Here is a 23,187-nt window from a genome sequence, read left to right as displayed (position 1 = left end):
AACAATCATATGGCTCCAAACTAAAAATTGGAGAATCAGTTATTGTCATGGGGACTCTATCTATCTAAATATATCATATGAAAATAACATATATGCATTATTGACAGTTTCTTATATAGATAGATGACAATTAACGTCGGTGAACTTGCGACCTAGATTCAACTTGACTTCCTGTCGCGATGGAGTAGCCCCAGGGGTTTCGGTATTTTAGGAATAGGAAATATACTCTCTGGAGTGACGCGAACTCACAAGTCTAAGTCAGCTTCATTTTGTCGCCTGTATATTCCAATAGACATGTATATTTAACATATGTCTTGCATGAACTTCCATGAATAAATCCTACTTCTATATATGTATACCTATTTTGCATATATTTATATAGAGCACATTTAAAAAAAAAAAATTATTATCCTTCCCTCTCATAAAACTATTAATATATAGAACAAAAAATTCCTTAACTAGAAATATAAAAAATATTTGCAACAAAATCTCCAAATATAAAAACAGATTTTTTATATAATATATATATATATATATATATATATATATATATACACATATATATATATATATTAAAAATGTCAAGTTTTGCCGATAACAATTTTTATTTACTGCCAGGATGTAATTCATAACAGTATAGAAGCGACTATCAAATCAATTTATGGAGTACTGTTCCCATCGATCCAGAACAAACAGACACTCAATCCACCTAATGGACGATCAAGGCCCGATTATTTAACTCGGAAACTTGTTGTGTGCGCGTTAATTGAAAAAAAAAACAGTTTCAATCAGAAAATTACAGTGTATTATTGTTCTTTTTAATTTTCTGTCAAATTTTTCTTGTTTCTTTTATACAAAAAAAAAAGAAAATTTTGCAAAATCAATGGAAATGCACAGAGAAAAAAAGTTAGCCATATTAGCTACAATTTAGCTATTTTAGCTAACCATATTTGCTATTATATGGACAGCAATTTTCGTTAGCTAATACAGCTAAAAATTAGCTGCTATAGCTAAAATAGTTTGCTGTAACAGCTAAATATTAGCTACTGTAGCTAAAAAATTAGCTATCCATATAATAGCAAACTCATTTTTTTCTGTGTGTGACTTAAAAATCGGTACTATTTTAGTACTTTCTTTTTACAGTTTGCGATGATCATGAAGAATTATTTTCAATTTGAATATATTCAAATTTTATATATACGATGTATTTATATCACGCAATGTTGAGCAAAAAAGAGAAGAGAGAGAGAGAGAGAGAGAGAGAGAGAGAGAGAGAGAGAGAGAGAGAGAGAGAGAGAGAGAGAGAGAGAGAGAGAGAGAGAGAGAGAGAGAGAGAGAGAGATTTCTTTACGCGAGTTCTACACGGTTTATGATCACAAATCTACTCAGTATCATATTTTATGATATAGTTTTGTTTTGCAGGATGCACCTGGAAACACAAAACCTTCAACTACATTTCTTTTGTTAAAATTGCTCATTAATATCATACAAAGAATATATTTCATAACAATGCGGAACACAAAGGTAACAAATTAATTTATGCACATTTAGAAGAAAATTACCAATGTCTGAAACTACCACTGATTGTAAATTATTTCTTATCATTATTAATAAAATATTTTTTTAAAAGTAAATATTATTATTTTTATATTAATAATTCAAATAAAAATAATTCTTTCAAATAAATTTTATTTGGTTCAAATGAAAATTTTATTTAATATATATAGAAATAATTATTTAGCTCTCACACAAATAAAATTTTATGATTATGATTCATGAGCCAAAAGTATTGAACGTTCATATGAACGAAATTTTTTTTTATTTTTTTTAACTTTTTTAAGTACGAATTTTATTACAAAATATTGTTTAAAATATATCTAAAAAGATGTTATTAATTTAATAATTGTTTAATTTTTCTGTTTTATTTTACATGGTCATCATAATTTTTAATAATTTATAGATTGAAAAAATATATTTCGTTCATATGAACGTTCAAAACTTTCGGCTCATTATGATTCAAATAAATTATATTCGGTTCGAATAATAAATTTTTATAATAAAAAGAATGAAAAAATAAATAAAGATGGAAATATTCGAGTATAAAATAAAATTTTTCTCCGCGAACTATGAGATGAAATAATAAGATATAAACTATAAATTATTTTTTTTATTATAAATTAACACACAACAATATTAAATTGCAGGGACAATTTTAATTATTTTACTTTGACATTTATAATTATAAATTTTTTAGAAAAATATCATTTCTATTTTTATTATAAAAAGAAGTGTCTCTTATTATTTCAACTGATGTAAGCTTAAAAACAATTTATTAAATCTCGCACTTTATTATATTTATAGTTTATGAACTTTTATCATTTTTTTTTAAATATCCTCGTTGTTTTTTTAATTAAAAAATTCTTTTATTAAAAAAAATTTTTGTTTAAAAAAATTTTTATATTGTGAAAATAAATTTTTTTAACGTAATCACCATATACACTAAAACTAAACTATCTTAGTCGCGAATTAAAGCTCAACTGCGGTTGACAAGGTGGATGAAAGAGACTCTGACTTTGGCACGAGAAAGAAGTCTTGTCTATTTTAATAATTTGAAGAAAACAGAAGCAGAATGTTTATAACTGAAAATACATCGATCTCTAAGATTGCATTTATAAAAATTTTACTTATTTTAAATTTTATGTGACTGATACTTAATACATAAATTAATTAAAATTTAATTTAAATTTTTATAAAAATAAAATTATATAAAAAGTTTTAATAATTGAAACAAAATTGCTTCTATTTCTTATTCTTATTTAAACAATATCAACATAAAATTAATAATTATTGTTAAATAACAATTTTTCTTTAATATAGATATATTATTTACAAGACTCACGTGAGAAGCGAGATGTATGATATGCGGTCGCATGTTTCTTTGTTTCATATTAAATTACTTAAAGTAACAATTAATTTTTCTTTCGCGTGTAATAAATTGTGTCTACTCGTGCTCTTCCCGCAGACTAAACGTCTCTAAGTCTCTCCTAATCATTATTTTGATAAAAACATTTTTTTATTTTATTTTATCATTTAAAAAAAAAAAATTTTTTTATCAAATTCACTGTGAAAAATTTTATTTTAAAATCAATTTTAATAGAATATTTTAATTATTAATATTTTTTAATGGATATAATAACGGGTTGGGTTATAAACAATAAAGAAAAATAGAGAGAGAAAAGTCACACACTATACACATATGGGTAATAACAACATATGCGTTGTGCCATAGAGACATCGTCACGACAAATGCATTTGACGTCAAAACAGTTGCATATTTATGCATCGTAACTAAACATTCTCTGATTCAAAATTGTGTTTCTGGTACACACAAACTATTTACAAGTGATTGAGAATAATTGTCCTTTGTTAATTTTTCAACTCTATTAGAAATATAACGAATTTCGTGGTTTTTTTTTATATCAAAAAAATTTCTCTACAACAAAAATTTGTTATACAAAATAATAAAATAAAATTTTCAACTATTTTTTTTTTTTAATTAATAAAATTAAAATTTTACCACAAATCAAAATTATCTGATTTATATCAACAAAAATATATGAATTAATGAAAAAACATGATACTATTTATAATTTCTTTTTCTTCTATGAATGGAAAATAGTTTTCGTGACATATTTGACTATACGGATTATGTATATTCGAAAGCCACGGGTCTCCCCTATGTTACCCAGCGGTTATTCCGCCATAGAAATAATTTCAATGAAATACTAGTTGGGAATTTAATGAGTTTGCTTTTGAGAGGTCTCTTGCCAGTTCTAAGAGGTCGTCGGTGTGCTCTTGCTTCGATATCGCGAAACTATTGACCTCATTTAAACAGCCGTCTTCTGTCACGCTGACATCAGTTTTCCAGCTAATTCTCTATTTTTCCTTCTCTTTTTCTCTTTCTATTTTTTTTTTTTTTTTTTTTTTTTTTTCAAAACCCGGAACGTTTCTTCGCATAAACCCAACAGGCAATATCGTCTGAGAATTCGACGATTTTTCATCGTTTTTTTTTCTCTCTCTCTCTACTCGTTGGCTATAACGAGATTTTCCCATGACTTATTATAAGCCAGACCTCCAAGCGCACTTTTCTCAAGGACACTTTTAATTTAGTTAAAAATATATCCACAGTCACGAAAACAATTTTTTTTTTTCTTTAAAAATTTTTCACAAGATTTGTTTAATGTATATATAAAATAATTAACTACATCTATACATTGAAAAAAAATAATTATTTGATCCAAATAATCGTTACTTGCTTATTATCAAATAAAATAATTTGTTTTTCGTAGTTACGATAATAATAAAAAAAAAATATCAAATATTTATTTGGATCAAATAACATTTATTAATTTAATTAATATTAATTCAATATTTGAATAAAAATAAATTTTTTCCTATATTTTAATTCTACTTTCTAAAGTGAAAAATAAAATTTTTTTAATCACATCTATAGGCAAATAGAAAATGTTAATTAAAAACTGTCGACGATTTAGAAAGTTGTATTTTTTTGTATAATTTATTAAATTGAAATAAGAGCATAAAAGCCAAATATGTTCTTTTCGTATAAATCTCAGATGATCTCTCTCTCTCTCTCTCTCTTTTTCTCTCTTTTCCTCTCACTAAAGAATAATAAAGTATATCCTGCGGGTAAAAATCACGTCATAATTAAACGAGCTCGAGTCACATAGTTTGTCAACAAAATATGAAAAGTATACAGTGTTTGCTTTTAAAAAATATGAGACCAACAGAAGCAACTCTATATATTATGATTTCAGCCACTGACAAATCAACTCGAATTAAACGTAATTACTTGCGTCAGATATATGATGCGGGGTGCCATTAGTATCACTGTCTTTCTCTAACAGGCAATTTTTATCGATTATTTCTTTTTTTTTAATTCTCATATAACTTTATAACAGTTTTGCTTCAGCCCTCGAAATATAATTTTTATATATATTGCTTTTATAATATTCGATATAGAATAATAATAAAAATAATAATAATAATAATAATAATAATAATAATAATAATTTTCAAAGGAATTTCTAAAGTTTTGAAAGTTAAAATAAAAGTTAATTAGAGTATAAGGTTATTAACTTCTCGATAAAAAGAATTTAATTTTTAAATGCTTTCTATTAAATATATAATAAGCAACTTTTTGCTTATTCGTGTTAATTGAATTAAAAGATAATTCTATAACAAGAAAATCGTTCACGATGTTTAACTTTCTATTAATAATATCATTCACTAAATTAAAAATTGTTGTCAATAAATTTTTTAAAAGCGTTCATAAAATTTAAATGGACTATACTATAATAAAAAATAACTTTTACAAATAATAATAAATCATTTTAATTTAAAATTATTTACTTTAATTTAAAAGGGAGTTTGCAAAAAAAAAAAATTCAAATTTTATAAAAATTATTCGAGTTAAAGAATATGTTGCTCAAGATGCATTCGTCCTTGACTCCTCAATATGTTCTGACCAAAAAAGGACCAAACACTGGTCCAGGTCCCAATTCAACGTGACTTGAATCTTTCTTATTTTGCTTTCAGTTCGCAAAAAAAAAAAAAAAAACAAATATTCTCAAAGATATTAAAAGAAATACTGATTATTTATATCAATTAATTAGAAATTCCAGGGAAAAATAAATATTTAATTATTATTATTATTAATTTGCATTAAATATTTAAGCGTTTTGAGAATTAAGAAAAAAAAAATTAATATTATTGTGTTTATAAAATTGACATGAAATTCTAATAACATTGTCACATTTTGTAAAAGCGTTTTTGTTAATAATAAGCCAGTGAGATTTACTGCAGGTGAATAATTTCCTCTTTCATCAAAATGGAATATTAAAGCGCCTTTATGGAATTTAACAGGCAAAGTGGCTAGGAAAGGAAACGAACTAATTAGAAAGCGAGAAAACAAGAACGATTTTGGTGTAAGAATAGTACGAACATGTCCCTCAAAGGGTGGTTTCATCTGACCCCAAATTTCCTTTCTTTTAATTATCTAATGAATTAATTTCATTATAAACCTCCATCCCTCAAAAAAAAAAAAAAAAAAAACAACAACAACTTGAAACGAAGGAAAATAGTGTTTCTAAATAATTTATAATTAATTTAAAATTAAAAAAAAAATTGCTAATAATTTTGAAATATAAAAATATTTTTTATGTCATAAATTAAGTATATTCAATCTATTGTCAATTTCAAATTCTCTCCTTTTTCACATATTATATATAATTTTTTGCCCACTCAACACTTTTCTTAAAACAAAACTTCTCGAGACTTCCTAGATTATCGATTGACACTCGGAAAATTTAAGAAAACATGAAAAACAATTTTGCCGAGTGATTAAGATCCAAAGAAAAATTAAAAATAGAGCCCCCTTGATAAATGAAAATTATGCACTTCTAAAAAAAAAGAGAAAAAAATCAAAGAAGGAATCTACGAAGAAAGAGAGAAGAAAAGGTTTCGCTCCCGCCCGAGCACTAACACATATGCTTTTGACATTTTATGTCCGGCGTCTTTTATGAAGTAACAATCAACACACAGTGTTGATTATTGTCATATACGTAACTGATACTTGAGATAAAAATAATGTCTTTCATCCCCTATGATAAAAATACTAACATCTCTGATAATTCTAGATAAGAATACAATAAATTGTGAGTTGACAACACAATACATACATACATACAAATATATATAGATATATATATATATATATGCTCATGTTCCTGGGAATCTCGTCCCGATACCTATATAGAAACTATATTTTCGCAATTGTAGATTTAGATTTGTCACTCACCTGGACATTTTTCGGACTTGGGCGTTGACGCCATTGTTCTCCCGTCTCTCGTTCTCACCAAGAACAACACTATCTCACCATTTTTGCAACCGGCCGCCCTGTAAACCACGCACTAAACGCGATTTAAATCTAATGTAAACTCGACGTGCACCGCTACATTTTCGTTTGTCGACCATTTTTGTTTCACCAACACTTCGCTGACATCTAGAGGCGAAAACTTGAAACTTCATCTTGATTTGAATTTTTGAGGTTAGAATTCCTCAATTTTTAATATTTCTGCAATCAAAAGTTATTTTTATACACATATACGAAATAATCACTTATTTGTTAATATTAAACAAAAGGTATAATATTTTAATATCTCAAATTAGTAAAACTACGATGCAAAATAAAAAAAAGAAGACAAATTCATTCATTCAATACGCCATTGTCGGGGAACTACTAAACTAAAATAGAAACGAACCCTAATGTTTTTACCGTTGGTTATCGATAGTTACGTATTGTTCGTATTTCACCATTATTCACGTTAATAATTTCGTCAATAATTTTTGACAAGTAACACGTCTGTCATTGATTTGACATTTTTTTACTAATTTTTGGTTTTAAAATTACCTTGTTTCTTGTGATTAGAAGAAATTCTAAATATACATTACTTGAGGAAATTGACAATATATCAAATTAAGGAATTCAAAACCGGGAAATTAGTGAAAAAAGTGAAACTTCAGAAAGTACAGTCCGTATAAAAAATGAACACGTGGTACAGTCGATATAAACAATGAAAGTTTGTTTTAAATTCTGAATTTTATAATAAAATATAAAATTATAAATCAATCTTAAGTTTTATAATAAACTTAAAAAATTGTTCTAGGTTAGAATTTTCCTAAACTGAAAATTAAAAAAAAAAATTTATAATCATGGGAAATTCTGGATTAAAACAACATTATGAGACAGCAAAAAAAACTGGAACTTTGACACTTTCAAAAAGAAAATTAGATGAATTTCCACAAAATTTACAAGCCCTGACACCATTGCTACGTACATTGGATATTTCGGAAAATAAATTCCTTCATCTTCCTGTGGAAATAAAGGCTTTCACTTTACTCAAACATTTGAATATAAGTCATAATAAAATTGTCGATTTACCCGAGGAAATGGGTGTATTATTAAAACTTGAGAGTTTAAATGCAAGTTCAAATCAATTGAAAATGTTACCATTTTCACTATCGAAATTAACGAATTTAAAACAAGTTAATCTCTCTGATAATTGTTTAATGGAATTTCCATTAATGTTTTGTGGTTTAAAACATTTGGATGTTTTGGATGTATCGAAGAATAAATTAACACACGTTCCTGATGCGGCATCATCGCTTCATGTTACTGAATTGAATTTAAATCAAAATCATATTTCAATTATTTCAAATAAATTAGCCGAATGTAAAAGACTAAAAACATTGAGACTTGAAGAAAATTGTCTACAAATAAATTCAATTCCTGCAACAATTTTAAAAGATTCAAAAGTTTCTGTTTTGGCACTAGATGGAAATCTTTTTGAAATGAAACAATTTGCCGATCTTGATGGTTATGAAAACTACATGGAACGTTATACTGCTGTGAAAAAGAAAATGTTTTAAATTCTGATAATTCTCAGCCAAAATTGCGGATTAGATTTTACAGAGTTTATTTTAAATCAATTTTTTAAAGCAATTGAGTTTTTATTAATTAAATCCAATGATTATAAAAATTAATTAGAAGCATAATAAAACATAATTTACATAAGAGTATCAATTAGAAATGTATTAATTAAAAGTATTAAAACATATATACTTTTGATCTTTTTAACATTTCTATTTTTATATATATATATTTATATCAATTTTAGATTTTTCACAAACTCTAGATGTTTTCTTATATACAGTGTATATGTAAATTGTGAATATTATCAATGTACAAAGTTATGTAAAAATAATGTATTTCCTTATACTCACAACAAAATATATTATTTATTTTTTGTTAAAAAATTTTAAACTTTTTTTCCATCAACTCAAAAAAAAAACGTTTATAGTTATTTTTTAAAAAGAAAAATATCTTTTTGTACAAAAAATGATTTTGCAAATAAATAAACCCAACAGAAAAAACTATGTCCTAAAAAATCTCCTTGGATAAGAGGATTGGGGAAAAGCATTAACTTTTTAACTGGTAGATAAAAATCAATCATAAATTTTACTTTCACTTTGAAAAGAGTTTAAATTTTAAATGCCCAGTAGGTATGAATGTGCGAACAATTAAGTTATAAATCACAAATGAGTAAAGTCAAGTTCAGAACTGGTCACCAAAATAATTTATGGCATCGAAGGGGAATTTTGAAGGCTCTTTGAAAAGTAAACATAGCAAAAATGTGGCAGTATCTACAAGAGACAAGGAAACAGTACAACTTTAGTTTTTTTTTCTTCTATAAATAAAAAAATTTGAATTTTTATTTCAATTTAAAAAAAGAACCGGTTTCTAAATTTTTGTCAAACATTAGAAAAAGATTCATAGAAGGAAAAATTGTTTATACTAATTAGCCTCAAATTCTAGGTTCCGAATTTTGGAGGTATCCAACAAAGACGTAATTAGTATTTTCGAGACCCTTAGAATACACATTTACTTCGAGTATTGTTAAATAGTTTTGTTTTTGTATATAAAAAAATTCTATAATAATAAGGTATAAAATTTTTGTTTAACAAGTTAATTTTAAGGTTAGGAAATTGAATTTTTCAAAATTAATAAATTTTCACTGTGAAATCGTATTAAAAACTAAATATAGCTTACATTTTCCAAAAAAAATTGTATACAAATTGGAAAATAAGAGAAAAACAACAAATATGAATACTTACAAATTTTGAGGTTAGGATGAAAGCGACGAAAAATGTAAATAATTCGATTGTAAAATAACTCTAATCACTGGATTTTAATTATTTTCAAGACAATAATTATTCAAGAAAACTAATATTTTTGAATAAAGAGTGTGGCCCAGTAAGAGAGATATACGCTCATGACTTTTCGAGCTCAGTGACGAACAGTGTGCGCTTGAACCCAGCGGTGCCTGGCAAGTGTTTCCTCGAAAATGGCGGACGGTGCTGATTCGAATTTTCCGAGCACACGATGAAAGTCCGCCGAATTTTTAGCACCCACATTCTTTTTTGAGTTTTTCTGAGTTTCGTGAAATTCTAAAGGGTTCCTAATCCCATTTTCATAGTTGTGTGCACGCGATTAAACTTCGTTAAAACAGAAAAAATTAAGTCGCGCGGGATTGTGTATTCAGTGGAAGGTGGCGGGGACCCCCATAAGTAATAAATGGCTGACCGGAGTTGTAAAATAAGTAGCAACTAAATCACGAATGAATCCAGAGCCAGATAAATAAGGTATGAAATTATTTTTAATAGTTTTAAGATTAGAATTATTGATCTGTCAATGAGATGTCGATACTCTAAAAGATCGTCTCCAAGGAGAAACCCGGTACCTTTTGGAGACCTAAGCAAGGGTTGAACCTCTCGTGATCCGCCTATGTGATTGATTGAAATGAGGGGGGTGGGTTTTTTTTTGCATACATTTTTCCCAATTGTCCCAAGAGTTCGTTACTCCGAAATAAAAATTTCCTTTTTAGAAGAAAAAATGTAATTATTTCAAATACAAACTTTCCTCTTGGGTACCATTGGTTTTTAATATGGTGTTTCGATCATATGGTTGCAGCTTCCTCGCGGAGCATTTTCTCCAGCCATTAAGGATTTTGTTTTTATTGCTTGTTTTTTTAAGGCCAAGGGATATTTAGATTGATTTTAACGAGTGTTTTTAATATTCCCCTTTGACGTGGTGATTTCTATAGAAGAAAAAGAAGTATTCGAGAGCAAAAAATAAAATATATAATTTTGCTCCGAAATTTGTTGTGTTGTAATTATATTTGATATTTTTGCAGGTTCACCTCGGGGATAAAAATTCATGATAAATGGTCTTTAAAATCTTATCATATTCGTTTGACTCTTGGAATTTGGTTTATAAAAACTTTTATATATCTCATAAGTGAAATTATTAATTAGAAATTCTTTGGTGTAATTAAATGGGAAAATTTATTTCAAGAATAATATAAAATTATTACAAATAATTTTTCTATAAAGAATTAAATTCTTTAAATAATGTCATTAAAATACATTTATCAGAAATTGTCTTAGGAGATTAGTGATTTATTTACAGTTACGATAAGTTCTTAATAAAAAATGATTATATAGTGCACGATAATAAAGAGAATTTTTTCTTTAAACATATGTTTGAAGAAGACAAAAATTTTCTCGAAATTGAAAGTTATTGAAAAATACGATGAAACTTGCGCTTTCCAATGTCTATAAGGAGAAAATCGGATAACTGATTTCTCGAACAAAAACCTTCGTGAAAGCTAGGGGAAAATTCTTGAAATACCTGCTTGAAATAAAAGATCGTGAAAACATTTTTTATTCGAAATATTCACCTTGACATATAATTACGGAAGTAAAGAAGAAAGAAATTGGATTTTTATTTTTAAATGAGTTTAAAATATTTTATTTTTTCAATTAAAGGATAATGTCAGAACCCGAAGAATGTCCGGCAGCTCCGGACAGTACGACAAAGGAGCAACGAATAGGATTTTCTCATGGAGAAGATGTTTTTCTACAACTCAAAGATGGAAAATATTATTTGGGAACAGTTGTCGAGGTGTGTTTTTGTGTAATTTAAAATAATAATAAAAAAAGGATTAGAATTTCAAATTATAACTGATTTTTTGTTTTTAAATGATATATATTTTACAGGTGGATGTGGCGAGAGACAAGTGTCTCGTCAAATTCCTCGACAATACATCATCTTGGTCATCGGTCAAAGAGCTAACGAAAGTATCAACGACTGAATCCGATGTAATGTGTGTTCTTTGTAAAAAATCTCAACCCAAGACTGACAATGATATCATTGTTTGCGATAAATGCGGTCGCGGATATCATCAACTTTGTCATCAGGTATTCAAAAAAAAGAAAATTTTTTTTTTACGTTAAGATTAAATTTAAATATTTTAATTTAATTTAATTAAATGATAAGTAAATTTAAATTATTGTCTACAGAAATTTTTGGAAATTTATATAATTTTTCATTTCTTGTTTTTAGCCTCAGGTAATAAAAGAGGAAACACCTTCAGAAGCACATTGGGTGTGTAAAAGATGCATTGACAGTCAACCAAGACATGGAGAGCCTAAAAATTCGATGGTTAAAGCAAATATTAGAAAAGTTTGCAGTGGTCGAGATCAACCACCACCGCCTCCAGAAGACATGACGAAGTTACCTTATGACGTAAGTTTATTAAAAAAAAATCATCTCATTCGAAAAAAAATATATTTCGCTTTTGCCGAAAAGAAATTGGGAAAATATCTTTTTTTTCCAGCCGAACATGTTGAGCTGGGACTCTAATCACCGAGTGAATGCAGAACAAATTTATTGTTATTGCGGATTAAATGGCGAATGGTACACGCAAATGTTACAATGCGCTCGTTGTAAACAATGGTTTCATGAAAAATGCGTTAGCTGTTTAACGTATCCTCTCTACAGTGGAGACAGGTAATTAAAAAAAAAAAAAATTGTTAATATATTTAAAGAAAATAATTTCTTTAAAAAAATATTTCAGATTTTACGTGTTTGTTTGTTCAATGTGCAATTATGGCAAGGAATTTGTACGTCGATTAGAAATAAAATGGGTAGATTTGGTGCACCTGATGTTGTACAATCTAACGGTTTATAATGCAAAAAAATACTACGATTTGGACACTGTCATTGTTCCATACGCGAATGATAATTGGAATACTTTGCAGTTGCCACCTAGAGTAAGTTTTTATTTGTAAATTTTTTTTTTTATTTATTCAAAAATATAAATTCATTATGACTGATTTTTTTTTGCAGATTCGAGATGTTAGTCAACAGATTCGCAGAGATTCGATTCTCGAGATTTTAATTAGCAATAGAAATAGGTTTAAATGTGGTAGAGAAATAAAGAAGAGGACAACAATTTGGGGATTGAGAGTGAGATTACCGCCTCCATGTCCAGTTGTTTATCTTCCGGACACTGGTATAATTGATGATTCTGTTTTACGCCGTTGCTGGGGTGGAAACAGAAGACTGCAATACCTTCCACCTACTACTGGGCACGTATTTTTTTCTCTTTTTTTTTACTAATTAAACGAATTTTTAAAATGTTTAAAATTCTTTTTTTGTTTTTCAAAAATTGTTAAAGTTAAATTTGATTTTACAGACCGGTATTAATGCCAGAGAGTACAAAACCACTCATTGAAATAAAACAGGAAAATCTTGAAATTTCTGTTAATCCAACTGATGTATTAAGAGGCGCGATCTACCAAAATAGTGAAACAGGGCAAAGTTCTGATACAAATCTACCTAATCAATCGACAGAGGCTTTGAGAGAAAGGTACGAAATGAAATATTTGTAGGGTACTTGTTTTGAAATAAATATGGGCCTAATTAATTGATAAAAAAAATATTTTCATATTCAGGTACAGCGGAGGTGGTTTCGTGAAGAAATCGTTTCCATTTCCAAAATTAAGTTTGCAAAGAAGAAGACGTTTAATGGCCCTGGGTAGTTCTCGAGAGAGAATGCTCCGCAAACAGAAAAAAAGGGAAAAGGAAAATTCAGAATCGAATATTAAATTGCAATGTGTTCGTGAGGCGAGATACAAAAAGGCAAGAAAACTACTTAAAAACGCTATTGCCAAGGTAATTTATTGAATATGTTTTTTAATTTTAATTCTGATTATTCGTCGACAATTGAAAATTTGGGACAAATTTTAGTTTCTCAATAAAAGGATTAAAAATAAATAAAATTAAAAAAAATTTCTTCAAATGTTACATATTTACAGAATTAAAAATAAAATTAATAATATTTCAGTTTCTAGTTTAAATAATAATTCTAACTATTTAATGCATAATAATCAATTAATTAAAAAAAAAAAAAACAAAAATTAATTTCTCAATCGAATCAAAAACATATGTTTATCTCTGATGGTGTTTCGTCATTTGTATAATAAAGTGTGTAAACAATCTGGCATGGAATATCCGACAAATAAACTTGTGAAGGTTAATTGTGATATATCTATAATAATAATTAGGAATATAAAATTTACAAGAGTCAAATACATTCACAGACTTCTAAAGTTTTTTCTAACTAAAATAACAAGCTCTCAAAATTGAAGTTTAATAATAATTTGACGAAAAAAAATCAAAATTTTTTTTTACAAAAGAACTTGTGACTTTTAAAGAATAATTGTGATATTTACATACATATGTAATCATAATGATGAATAGAAAAACATAATTTACAGAAGCCAAATACTTTTAAAGTTACTTCTGTCTAAAATAAAAACTTTTAAAATTTAAACTTAATAATAATTTGACAAAAGGGACAAATTACCCTGAATTTAAAAAATTTGTGACAATCGAGAGAAAATGGACTTTGTAATTGAGGACAATTTTGTAAGTTATTTATTTTAATTGCTTTTTTAAAATTAATTTTTCAATTTTTCTTTCAAAAATAAATGTAAAGGAAAGAGAAATTTAATAGAAATGACATTTATTTATTTCTTTTTTCAATTTCTAGAGTAAATCGCGAAATTGTGATGCATCGGATTTGCCCCCAACACCGCCGACGTCCGTCTCGGGACCACCAACTCCACCGGCAACAACATCCGGAATATCCGAGATGATGGTTCCAAATTCAGTGGAATTATTAAATCAATTACCACCATCAACACCAGCGGACACGAGCGGCGATGAGACAAGTTCCCGTGGCACTCTTGACTCATTCATTCCACCACCAAAAGATTTTGAAGGTAAAAATAATCCATTTCGAAATCTCAGCGAATTACTTGGAACACCGTGCACCATTAATCAAGGTAATTCAAATATTTCCCTTACATTCAATCAATGTCCCATTACATTGCCCCTACCCCTAACACCAGTGATATCGCAACCGCCATTAATGCGACCAGCAAAACGACAATTGTCCGAAAAAGATATTATTATCGATCGTAATGGTCAAGTGAAACGTAGACGACAACATCGACGTGGTCGACCGCCACAACAACAACAAACAGCAAGTAAAACAGCGGCAATTATTCCAGCACGTAACAGTGATGTGAAAAATGAATTTGTCCGAAATTTACGAAGTTCATTTAATGGCTCATCAAGTAGTCATCAAATTGGAAATTGTGTTGACTATGCACTTAATGGACGAAGACTGAGACAACGGCAAAATATTGATAAACTTCCACCACCATCATCTGATCCTCAGATACAAAAGAATAAAGGAAATAATTTAGTTGTCAGTGGTGGTGGTGGCGTGAGTAGTGTACCAACGTCACCAAAATATTCACCAGTGAAACAAAATGCACCCGATATATCGATTGACGATCTAAAATCATCAGTTAATATTTATTTTGGTGCTGCTAATCGAATAGCCGCTGGTGAGAAATTTTTCATTAAAGCAAAACGTATTGGGCCAAATGGCCAATCACAATTTCTTATCGAATGGGAAGGACCCAATACTTAACGTTAAATGTTGGGAATATTGTCTTTTAAAATTTATAACAAAAAAACGATAATTTCAAAAAAAAAAAAAAAATGTGGGAGCTTTTTATATCTCGGCATCGAACTCAAAAGCCGATCGACTGATCCTCCTCTCTGCAGATTCGATAGTACATCGTGGATCAAAGGATTTCTGTTGTTTTTTTTAATCTTTTTTTTCTTGTTATCTAGTTGTTTTTATTATTCTCTATTTTTTCCACCTAATTTTTATTTTCTTTATTTTTTCATCTGTACTATTTTTGTTTTCTCTTTTTTCTTGTCTATTTTACGATTTTTTTTTCTCCACACTGAATGAAAAAAATTATTTTTGATTCAATAACAGCGATGCTAAAAAATCAACTAAATACTTATATTATTAAATAAATAAAATTTCTTTTCACGTATTTGAATACGTATGTAATGAATTCTAAAATACTTTTTTTTACTTCAGTGTATTTCTAAAGTTCTGTGCGGTCATGTAAATATAAAACGTTTCGTAAAAATAAATAAACTAAAGAGAAAAATAAATTAATTACACTAAAAAAATTTTTTGTAATAAATTTATAAAAAGTAGATCTGTTTCTATTTATATATTCTTTTAAATTGTAAAAAATATTGAAAATAATTATAGAAGGATTAAGTTGAATAAAAATATTAATATTAATTAATGAATCAATATTTTCTGAATTTTTCAACTTGATTATATTAAAACTAGAAGTAATAATTACTAAAGCTAAATTTAAATTGTTATTTTTACTAATATAGTATAAATAAGTGATAAACAAATGAAATTAAGTAGAAATTCTGTTAAATAAAATATTTTACTTAAATAAAAATTCTACATTATTAAAAATGTATTTTATTACATTACAAAATAAAATTCGATCCACTGAAAATTCCAATTAATTATTCATGTATGATAATTAAGTATTTATGTTTAACAGTATTAAATTAACTACTTAATTCATTTAAAATCAGAAATTGTAAAAAATAAATATATTTTTTGTTAAAAATATTATTTAGAACATTTTTTACTAAAAAGAAAATCGTTTTTATTTACAATCAGAACTTTAGGAACACTTATCTCTTTTTTTTTTACTTTTTAACATATCTGTTATTCATGTCCGATAATTGAAAACAATTTTTTTTTTATGAACTGTTAATAAAAAAAAATTATTTCGAAAAAAATCACGACATTTGCTGTCGTTAATTTCGTTGCTGGCCAACGGATTTTGATTTCAGACTTCTTAACAATTTTCGTCATTTTATTTTATATATATTATTTTTTTGCGTATATGATAAATTATTTTTAAATGAATAAAAATTGTCATGGATTATAAATCGGTTGTTAAATTAAAATGGAGCGCCGTCCACGTTTTATAGTTCGAGTCCAGTATTAAAAAAAAAAAAATGAAAAAAATATTCGAATTGAGAAAAGCAACGAATTGTACAATTGAAGATTTATTCTTACAGAAAATTTTATCAAATCTGTAAAGAACAAAAATTGAAAATGAAAAGAAAGATAAAGAATTTGATTGTGAAAGTAGTCAGGAATTGTCGGCGAAACAAATTTTCGATTGTATTTGATATTAAGAGTTTACTACAAAAAAAAAAAAAAGAATATATATCGCTAAATATTAGACTGCAATTCCAAATAGAAAAAAAAATTTTCAAGGTGGCTGCTGATGAAACAATAAAGTTTCTATAGATTATTTTCTGTAGGAAAAAAAAATGTTATAATAAAATATAATTTTATAAATGACAATTTTTTTTTGTCTGTAAATTAGAATAAGTTACAAAATTTAATTAAAAAATAAGCAAATAAAAATTTGCTTAAAAAATTAAAAAAGAAAATAATCTTTTAATGAAATAGAAATAATAGACTTGAATTTTGCGGCCACCCTGGAATTGAAATTTAACTATTTCTCGGTTTTTTTTTTGTAATTTATTAATATTCAATAACTAGCATATCGTAGAAGCTAGTTTTCATAACAAAGCAAAATGTTATTTTTCAATACTATAGAGTTTAATAGCTCTGATATTTCAATCTTCTCAAAATTAAATTCGTTTAATATTTTAAATATTTTAACGTTAAATTGAAATATTTTATATTTAAAAAAATTTAATTTTTTTTAATTATATATAGAAATATAACGATTTCGGTAAAATTTTGAAAAATTAAATGAATTATCAATGAGATATTTATTAATAAATTTAATTGAAAATCTAGTTGGTGGTTGTTTTCTAATTGAAAGAAAATATTTAATTAGAGAAGATGAAATATTGCAAACCACATTGCTCACAATACAAGACTAAAAGTTATCTATTACAATTACTACCTATAAAAACTTGATGACAATTTTAATCAGAGGCATAATATAAATAGTGGAATTGATATAATATTTCATTCAATCAAATGCAAATTTGTCAATTAAATTATTACTTTTTATTAAACTCAAGTTTGCAACGTTTCTAAAACAATTAAAACAACAAAGATTTTACATTTGTTTTTAAAAAAGCAAAATTATTTCAATTAGAAAATTAATTTTTTATAAATTGAAATATTAAATTAGCAAACTATATATTTTCTTATAGAAAATATTTTTAGAGTTTAAAACTTTTTATTTTCGTTTTTTTTTATTAAATATTAACTAGGTTTAATTTAATTTTTATTATTTATTCATAGTTCATAACTTTCGATTTTGGACGAATATTTTTATTTTATTTTTATATTTATTATTATGATTAATAGTCATAATTATCATGAAATAAAAATTTCATATTATGTTATGAAATTTTTATTTCATTATTTGTTTTATTTCTATTGAAATTTATTTAAACTTTGGAAGGAATTTTTAAATGCGATTCAAAAAAATATTTTTATTAAAAAACAAAAAAAAAAAGAAATCATTGTGGCATCAATTTGAAAAGTTTTCGAATTGTAAAAATTTAAATTATTGAATTCATTATTAAAAAAAATTGTTTTGTTTTATCAAAACGTTGCAAACTTTTGTTTAAAATATAAAAAATTTCTCTCCTTAATTTTTTTTCTACACAATATAATTGCCATAAAAAGCCGTACAAAACTCGACCACAATTGCATTTAACGTACAAATAAATACTTTTAATAACAATCCTTAATTCCTTCCGTGAAAAAAAACCACTGCCAGCACGTATTTCTTTTAAAAAAAAATTTAATAAAATAAGTAAACAATCAATTAGTTGAATCGAATCTTTGATTTTTGTCTTTTTTTTTAGAAAATATATAGTTTTAAAGTATAATAATAATAATTAATAAAAATCCTGGGGAAATAAGTCTGCATTGTACAATATTTAAAAAGAAGTCTATATGTATTAGAAAGGATTTTATACGTGACACGATGGTCAAAGGAGCTTATTAGAAAAAATTGTCGAATAAATGTCGGTTTTATCCTTTGATATACGTGAATTTTTACTCTATGTACACTCTGAATTGAATCGATTCACGCAATTTTAGAAAGAGAGCCTAAAAGCGGAAATTTTTAAATGACAAAGAGAGTTGAAAATCATTAACTCGATAATAAATAATTTACCAATAAATAAATAATTGGTATCTTTAAAAAAATATATTTAGTTTAAAATACAAAAAAAGCTAATTGTGTTCTGAATTTAAATAATGTGATACGGGAAGTTCAGCATTAATCTAGACAAATTAAATTTGTAGTGTTTAAAACAAAAAAAAAAAAAAAAAAAAGGATAAAATAACAATTGTGATACAAATTTTCTTTGCTTATATTTTAGTAAAAAAAAAATTTAATTTTCTCAACTGAGATTACTTTTAACATTTTTCGATAATTAAAAAAGTTCTGAAGACTTTTTTTTCATCTTCTATTTTTAATTGAAATTTAATTATAAAATTAAGCAATTAATTTTAATTATGTTTATTAAAATTAATTAATTAATTAATTATTAAACTATTTTTAGATTAGAAATAGTATTTAGCAAAACAAAAAATGTGTTTAATTCGAATTATATGAAAATTCGAAACATTTTTTTTTTTAGAGAAATGTCGCAGCGAAACCAAAATTAAAAAAAAATAGACGTTTTTAAAACGTCTACGTTCTCTTTTTATCGCTTATGAGGTGATAAAATGCTGTTCTCTTAGGACCCGTATCACAAAAAATATTTAGGTGGTATCGTCTTTCCTTGTGAAAAAAAGGGAAATTCAGGTTAATTTATTTTGACGAAAACAAGAACTATATAAAACACTGCCAAGTTAAAACGATTTATTTGTTAGAATTATGTGTTTTATTTCTAACAAATAAGTGGAATTAAACGATCGTAAGTGAAATTAGGAGGAAAAGAACTACTGCCAGTATCGTATGTAAATATTCCTTTTTTTGTAAGCTATAAATAGTTATGTTTATTAAAAGAAGAAAAAAAAAGAAAAAAAAAACAGTTATGTTCTGTATGAATGTTATATGGGATTCTGTAATTTGTGGTTGTGTAATTTTGTGAATGCGAGATAAATGCAAGAAAGAAAATATTGAATGGGGCTTTAATCAAATCTCAAAAAGCAAAAAGACTTTATAATCCATCGTTTACTGAATATTATAAATAAATAAATATATATATAAACAATTATATATATATATAATTATATTTGCGCTATTTGTTTGTTTATTGTGAAAAAATTTCATTATAATTGACCGTAAAAAAGTAGGACACAAGTTATTGTTATCAGTCTATAATTCACTATATTGGTTTTTGTTTTCTTGATCAGAAAATAAAATCAACTTATTTGCATATTTATTATCGTATAGCACAGTGTTTTTATTTTAAATATTGTCGAATCTTTTTTTTCTTCATTTAAAAGTAAAACATTCCAAAATTGAATGAAAGAATTCAAAAATGTTGGTTGAAATTTTAATTAAATTTTGATTCTTGTTAAAAAGAAATAAATTGTCGACCAAAAAAAAAGAAAATTAAGAAAAAATATTTAAGCGAATGTTTTGAAAATTTCTAGAGAACTTTTTAATAAAAACATTGTGAATGTTGATCAACAGAATAGATTAAAAAAATCTTGTATATAAATTAAGTAGAATTAAAAAAAAAAAAATTATTTAAGTAGCACCTTTGAAATCTTGTAGTTTTTGTTTTCTAATTCTTCAAGTAATATTATAACTACATATGAGTTAAAAAAAAAATTAATACGAAGCTTCAAGAATTAACGGATTGCTTTCTTAGATGGATTTCTGTGCGTGAAAAATCTTTGCCAAACTATCTGTGTGATAAATCTTTAAGCAGCTTCACGAAATTTTTAGCTGCTTTTCTTTTTTTTCTTTCTTTCGTTAAAATTGGTAGAATATTTGTAAACTCATTATGATCTCTGTATAGAAAATTAAAAGAACTTCTCTCGAAAAAATCCAAGAAGTGCAAAGCTATGGGATCTTTTACTTTTTAACTACTATATAAATATATATATACTATAACGATTAATTTTTTTCTTTCAACTTCATAATACATAAATAGTTTTATTTTCTTTTTCTCGTCGAATTGTACTAAGAATGTATGTGCAAAATAGTATCGAGCACTTTTAGAAATAAGACTTATTTTGCTGCCTGTATAAAAAATAAACAAGGATCGAAGCAAAAGATCCCTATATAAAAAAAACTACAGTCGATTTGTGAAAGCAAAATAGAAAAAAAGACAAGAAAAAAAAACAAAACAGTGAAAGCCTTTGATATTTTTCTATTTTTCAAACTTATTGAATAGAAACAGCGAGATCAATGGGAAAAATTTTTCTATCTTCGTTTTTAGATTTTGCATTTTTATTGACTCTTCACACAAAAAAAAAATCAGCTTCGCGAATAAAATGATCAAGAAATGTATGTATGAATGTAACGAACAGATTGTTTTGCATAAGATTGAAAGAATAAAATCTAGAAAATAAATAATCTATACAGAATTTGATTGTTTTTCTCTTAAACCTCCTCGACTTTGAATGCATTTTTTTAAAAAAATTCTATTCGATAAAAAACAAAACATAATCGTGGAACTTCATTTGATAAATGTAAAAACAAATTATTTTTTTTCCCTCAAGTATGTAGTCAATTACGAAAGAAAAAAAAAACATAAATTTGTCGGAAGGGCAAATTATTCACATGGAACTTTTCAAAAAGATATAAAAAAATTGAAGAATTTCGAAAAAATATAAAAAAAATGGCCATCGTATGCGTAAGAACTTTTACAACCTTTATATATTTTTTTGACAAGTTAATTTGGTTAGCAAGTTTTTTTTATGCATTCTAAAAAATATTTCTAAAAATGTTCAATTCAAAAAAAAAACTTAACAATTTTTAATACAATATTTATAATTAATTTAGATTTTAAATAAATTTTTTGCTGTTTAATAAAATATTTTAGATTTTAACAGGGGTAATTGAATTATTCACATTAGTGACAATAACCGGAGTTTTAATTACACTATTGGCACTTTTTAATCTATTAGAATTACTCCTTAAGGCAGTAAATCCAGTTTGCATTTATTTACTCCGACAAACCGGCAATTTATTCTCAGTGAGTAAATTAAGTAAGAATTTAATTATTAAAACGAAAAAGAATTTAATAATTTTAAAAATTGTTTTCATTTGATAAATATTGAAATTTGATTATTTTTATTGTAAATAATTAAAAATCAAAAAGGCAGGGCGAAAGAGTCCGTGCCCAGTTAATTTTCGACTCCATTTTAATTATAGTGTTCAATCCAATTGTCGATACGGAAAATGCATCAAGTTTATCAAAAAATGTATCCTGAATTAAATGACGAATTAATTGAAAATTCACTTATTGGTACAATTGAACCACTTTCTTCAGATACAGAATTTACTTTAGCGACGTCATTAAATTTAAATGACAACAATAATAATGACGAAAATTTAAACAATACTTCAGAAATTTCTAATGAACATTCTCCTATTTCAAATGAAGAAAATACAAATGCACAAGAAATTCAAAATAACTAATGCGCCTTAAACAATATTTAAATTTGTTTTCGACGATTTCAAAAAACAAAAAAAAAATTGATGAAAACTAATTTCTAAACTTGTATTTTCCATCAAAAATTAAAAGCAATAATTGATGAACAAGAACTAAAAATCTATTATTTTGTTATTTTATTAAAAATTTAATTGTAACATAACTTAGAAATAAAAGAACCTGTCAAAGATCGACAAATTCTCAATGTTGTTTTGTTCCATTGATGTCACGGAATCCATTCCTCATTTGGAGTAATTAGCATTTATATAGTGGAAGATAAACACTAAGAAAAAGAGTGTAACTCCAAGAATGTTGGAGAAAATTGCCAGCTGAACGTCCGTGATCATTTCTGAATAAACAGATCGAAACCTTTTTAATTCTCGACCAAAAGCTCCAAGAATATTTTAGAAATTAGTTTAACTAATATTACTTTATAGTACTTATATTTAATAATATATTAATTAATATTTTAATTAATTTGAGAATGAAAAATAGAAAAAATAATCTAAATGTAGAGGTTTTATATACCCCATTTATAAATATACAAAATTACAACAGAAATTATAGGTTAGAATCCAACTTAACCTTTAGTTTAACGAATAATAATGTAAATAATTTATAAAACATTTTCAAGAAAAGCGTAAAAGAGAATGTAAATACCTGAAGAT

At 25.9% G+C, this 23,187-nt stretch overlaps 4 protein-coding genes across 10 annotated transcripts in view; 2 read left to right on the top strand and 2 right to left on the bottom strand.

Moving 5' to 3' along the window:
- Positions 1–9,873, bottom strand: part of LOC127277348 (guanine nucleotide-releasing factor 2) — a 47,561-nt gene extending 37,688 nt beyond the window's left edge. For 5 of the 6 annotated variants that reach the window (XR_007842360.1, XM_051298433.1, XM_051298434.1 and 2 more), the window contains exon 1: positions 6,878–7,293. Coding sequence is in view for 5 of the 6 variants with exons in the window: in XM_051298433.1 (XP_051154390.1) it covers positions 6,878–6,911 (34 nt within the window). In the remaining variant the exon portion in view is untranslated. Of the gene's footprint in view, positions 1–6,877; positions 7,294–9,753 lie in introns of those variants that run through there. The other variant, XM_051298431.1, reaches the window with a different exon arrangement.
- Positions 7,413–8,884, top strand: LOC127277353 (leucine-rich repeat-containing protein 57). Of its 2 annotated transcripts, none has more exons than XM_051298441.1 (2): positions 7,413–7,634; positions 7,746–8,884. In XM_051298441.1, the coding sequence occupies exon 2, from the start codon at positions 7,792–7,794 to the stop codon at positions 8,506–8,508; it is 717 nt and encodes a 238-aa protein (XP_051154398.1). In that variant the 5' UTR covers positions 7,413–7,634; positions 7,746–7,791; the 3' UTR covers positions 8,509–8,884. The 2 variants fall into 2 exon arrangements, with proteins under 2 accessions (XP_051154398.1, XP_051154397.1); XM_051298440.1 differs by having other exon boundaries at positions 7,414–7,658; positions 7,746–8,882.
- Positions 9,874–9,971: 98 nt separating the features above from the next.
- Positions 9,972–21,449, top strand: LOC127277349 (metal-response element-binding transcription factor 2). Its single transcript, XM_051298437.1, has 10 exons — positions 9,972–10,281; positions 11,467–11,602; positions 11,698–11,898; positions 12,044–12,226; positions 12,318–12,490; positions 12,558–12,753; positions 12,830–13,071; positions 13,179–13,352; positions 13,438–13,657; positions 14,538–21,449. Exons 2-10 carry the CDS (start codon positions 11,471–11,473, stop codon positions 15,486–15,488), a joined length of 2,472 nt encoding a protein of 823 aa, XP_051154394.1. The 5' UTR covers positions 9,972–10,281; positions 11,467–11,470; the 3' UTR covers positions 15,489–21,449.
- A 1,190-nt stretch (positions 21,450–22,639) lies between these two features.
- LOC127277355 (dolichyl-diphosphooligosaccharide--protein glycosyltransferase subunit 4) lies at positions 22,640–22,867 on the bottom strand. Its single transcript, XM_051298444.1, has one exon. The coding sequence runs from the start codon at positions 22,864–22,866 to the stop codon at positions 22,762–22,764; it is 105 nt and encodes a 34-aa protein (XP_051154401.1). The 5' UTR covers position 22,867; the 3' UTR covers positions 22,640–22,761.
- Between the last annotated feature and the right edge of the window lie 320 nt (positions 22,868–23,187).

This window comes from Leptopilina boulardi, unplaced genomic scaffold (genome assembly GCF_019393585.1).
Source record: "Leptopilina boulardi isolate dan_hultmark-lab unplaced genomic scaffold, ZJU_Lbou_2.1 LbouV2_165, whole genome shotgun sequence".
Classification (NCBI taxonomy): domain Eukaryota; kingdom Metazoa; phylum Arthropoda; class Insecta; order Hymenoptera; family Figitidae; genus Leptopilina; species Leptopilina boulardi.
This window is presented reverse-complemented; position numbering and strand designations above follow the sequence as displayed.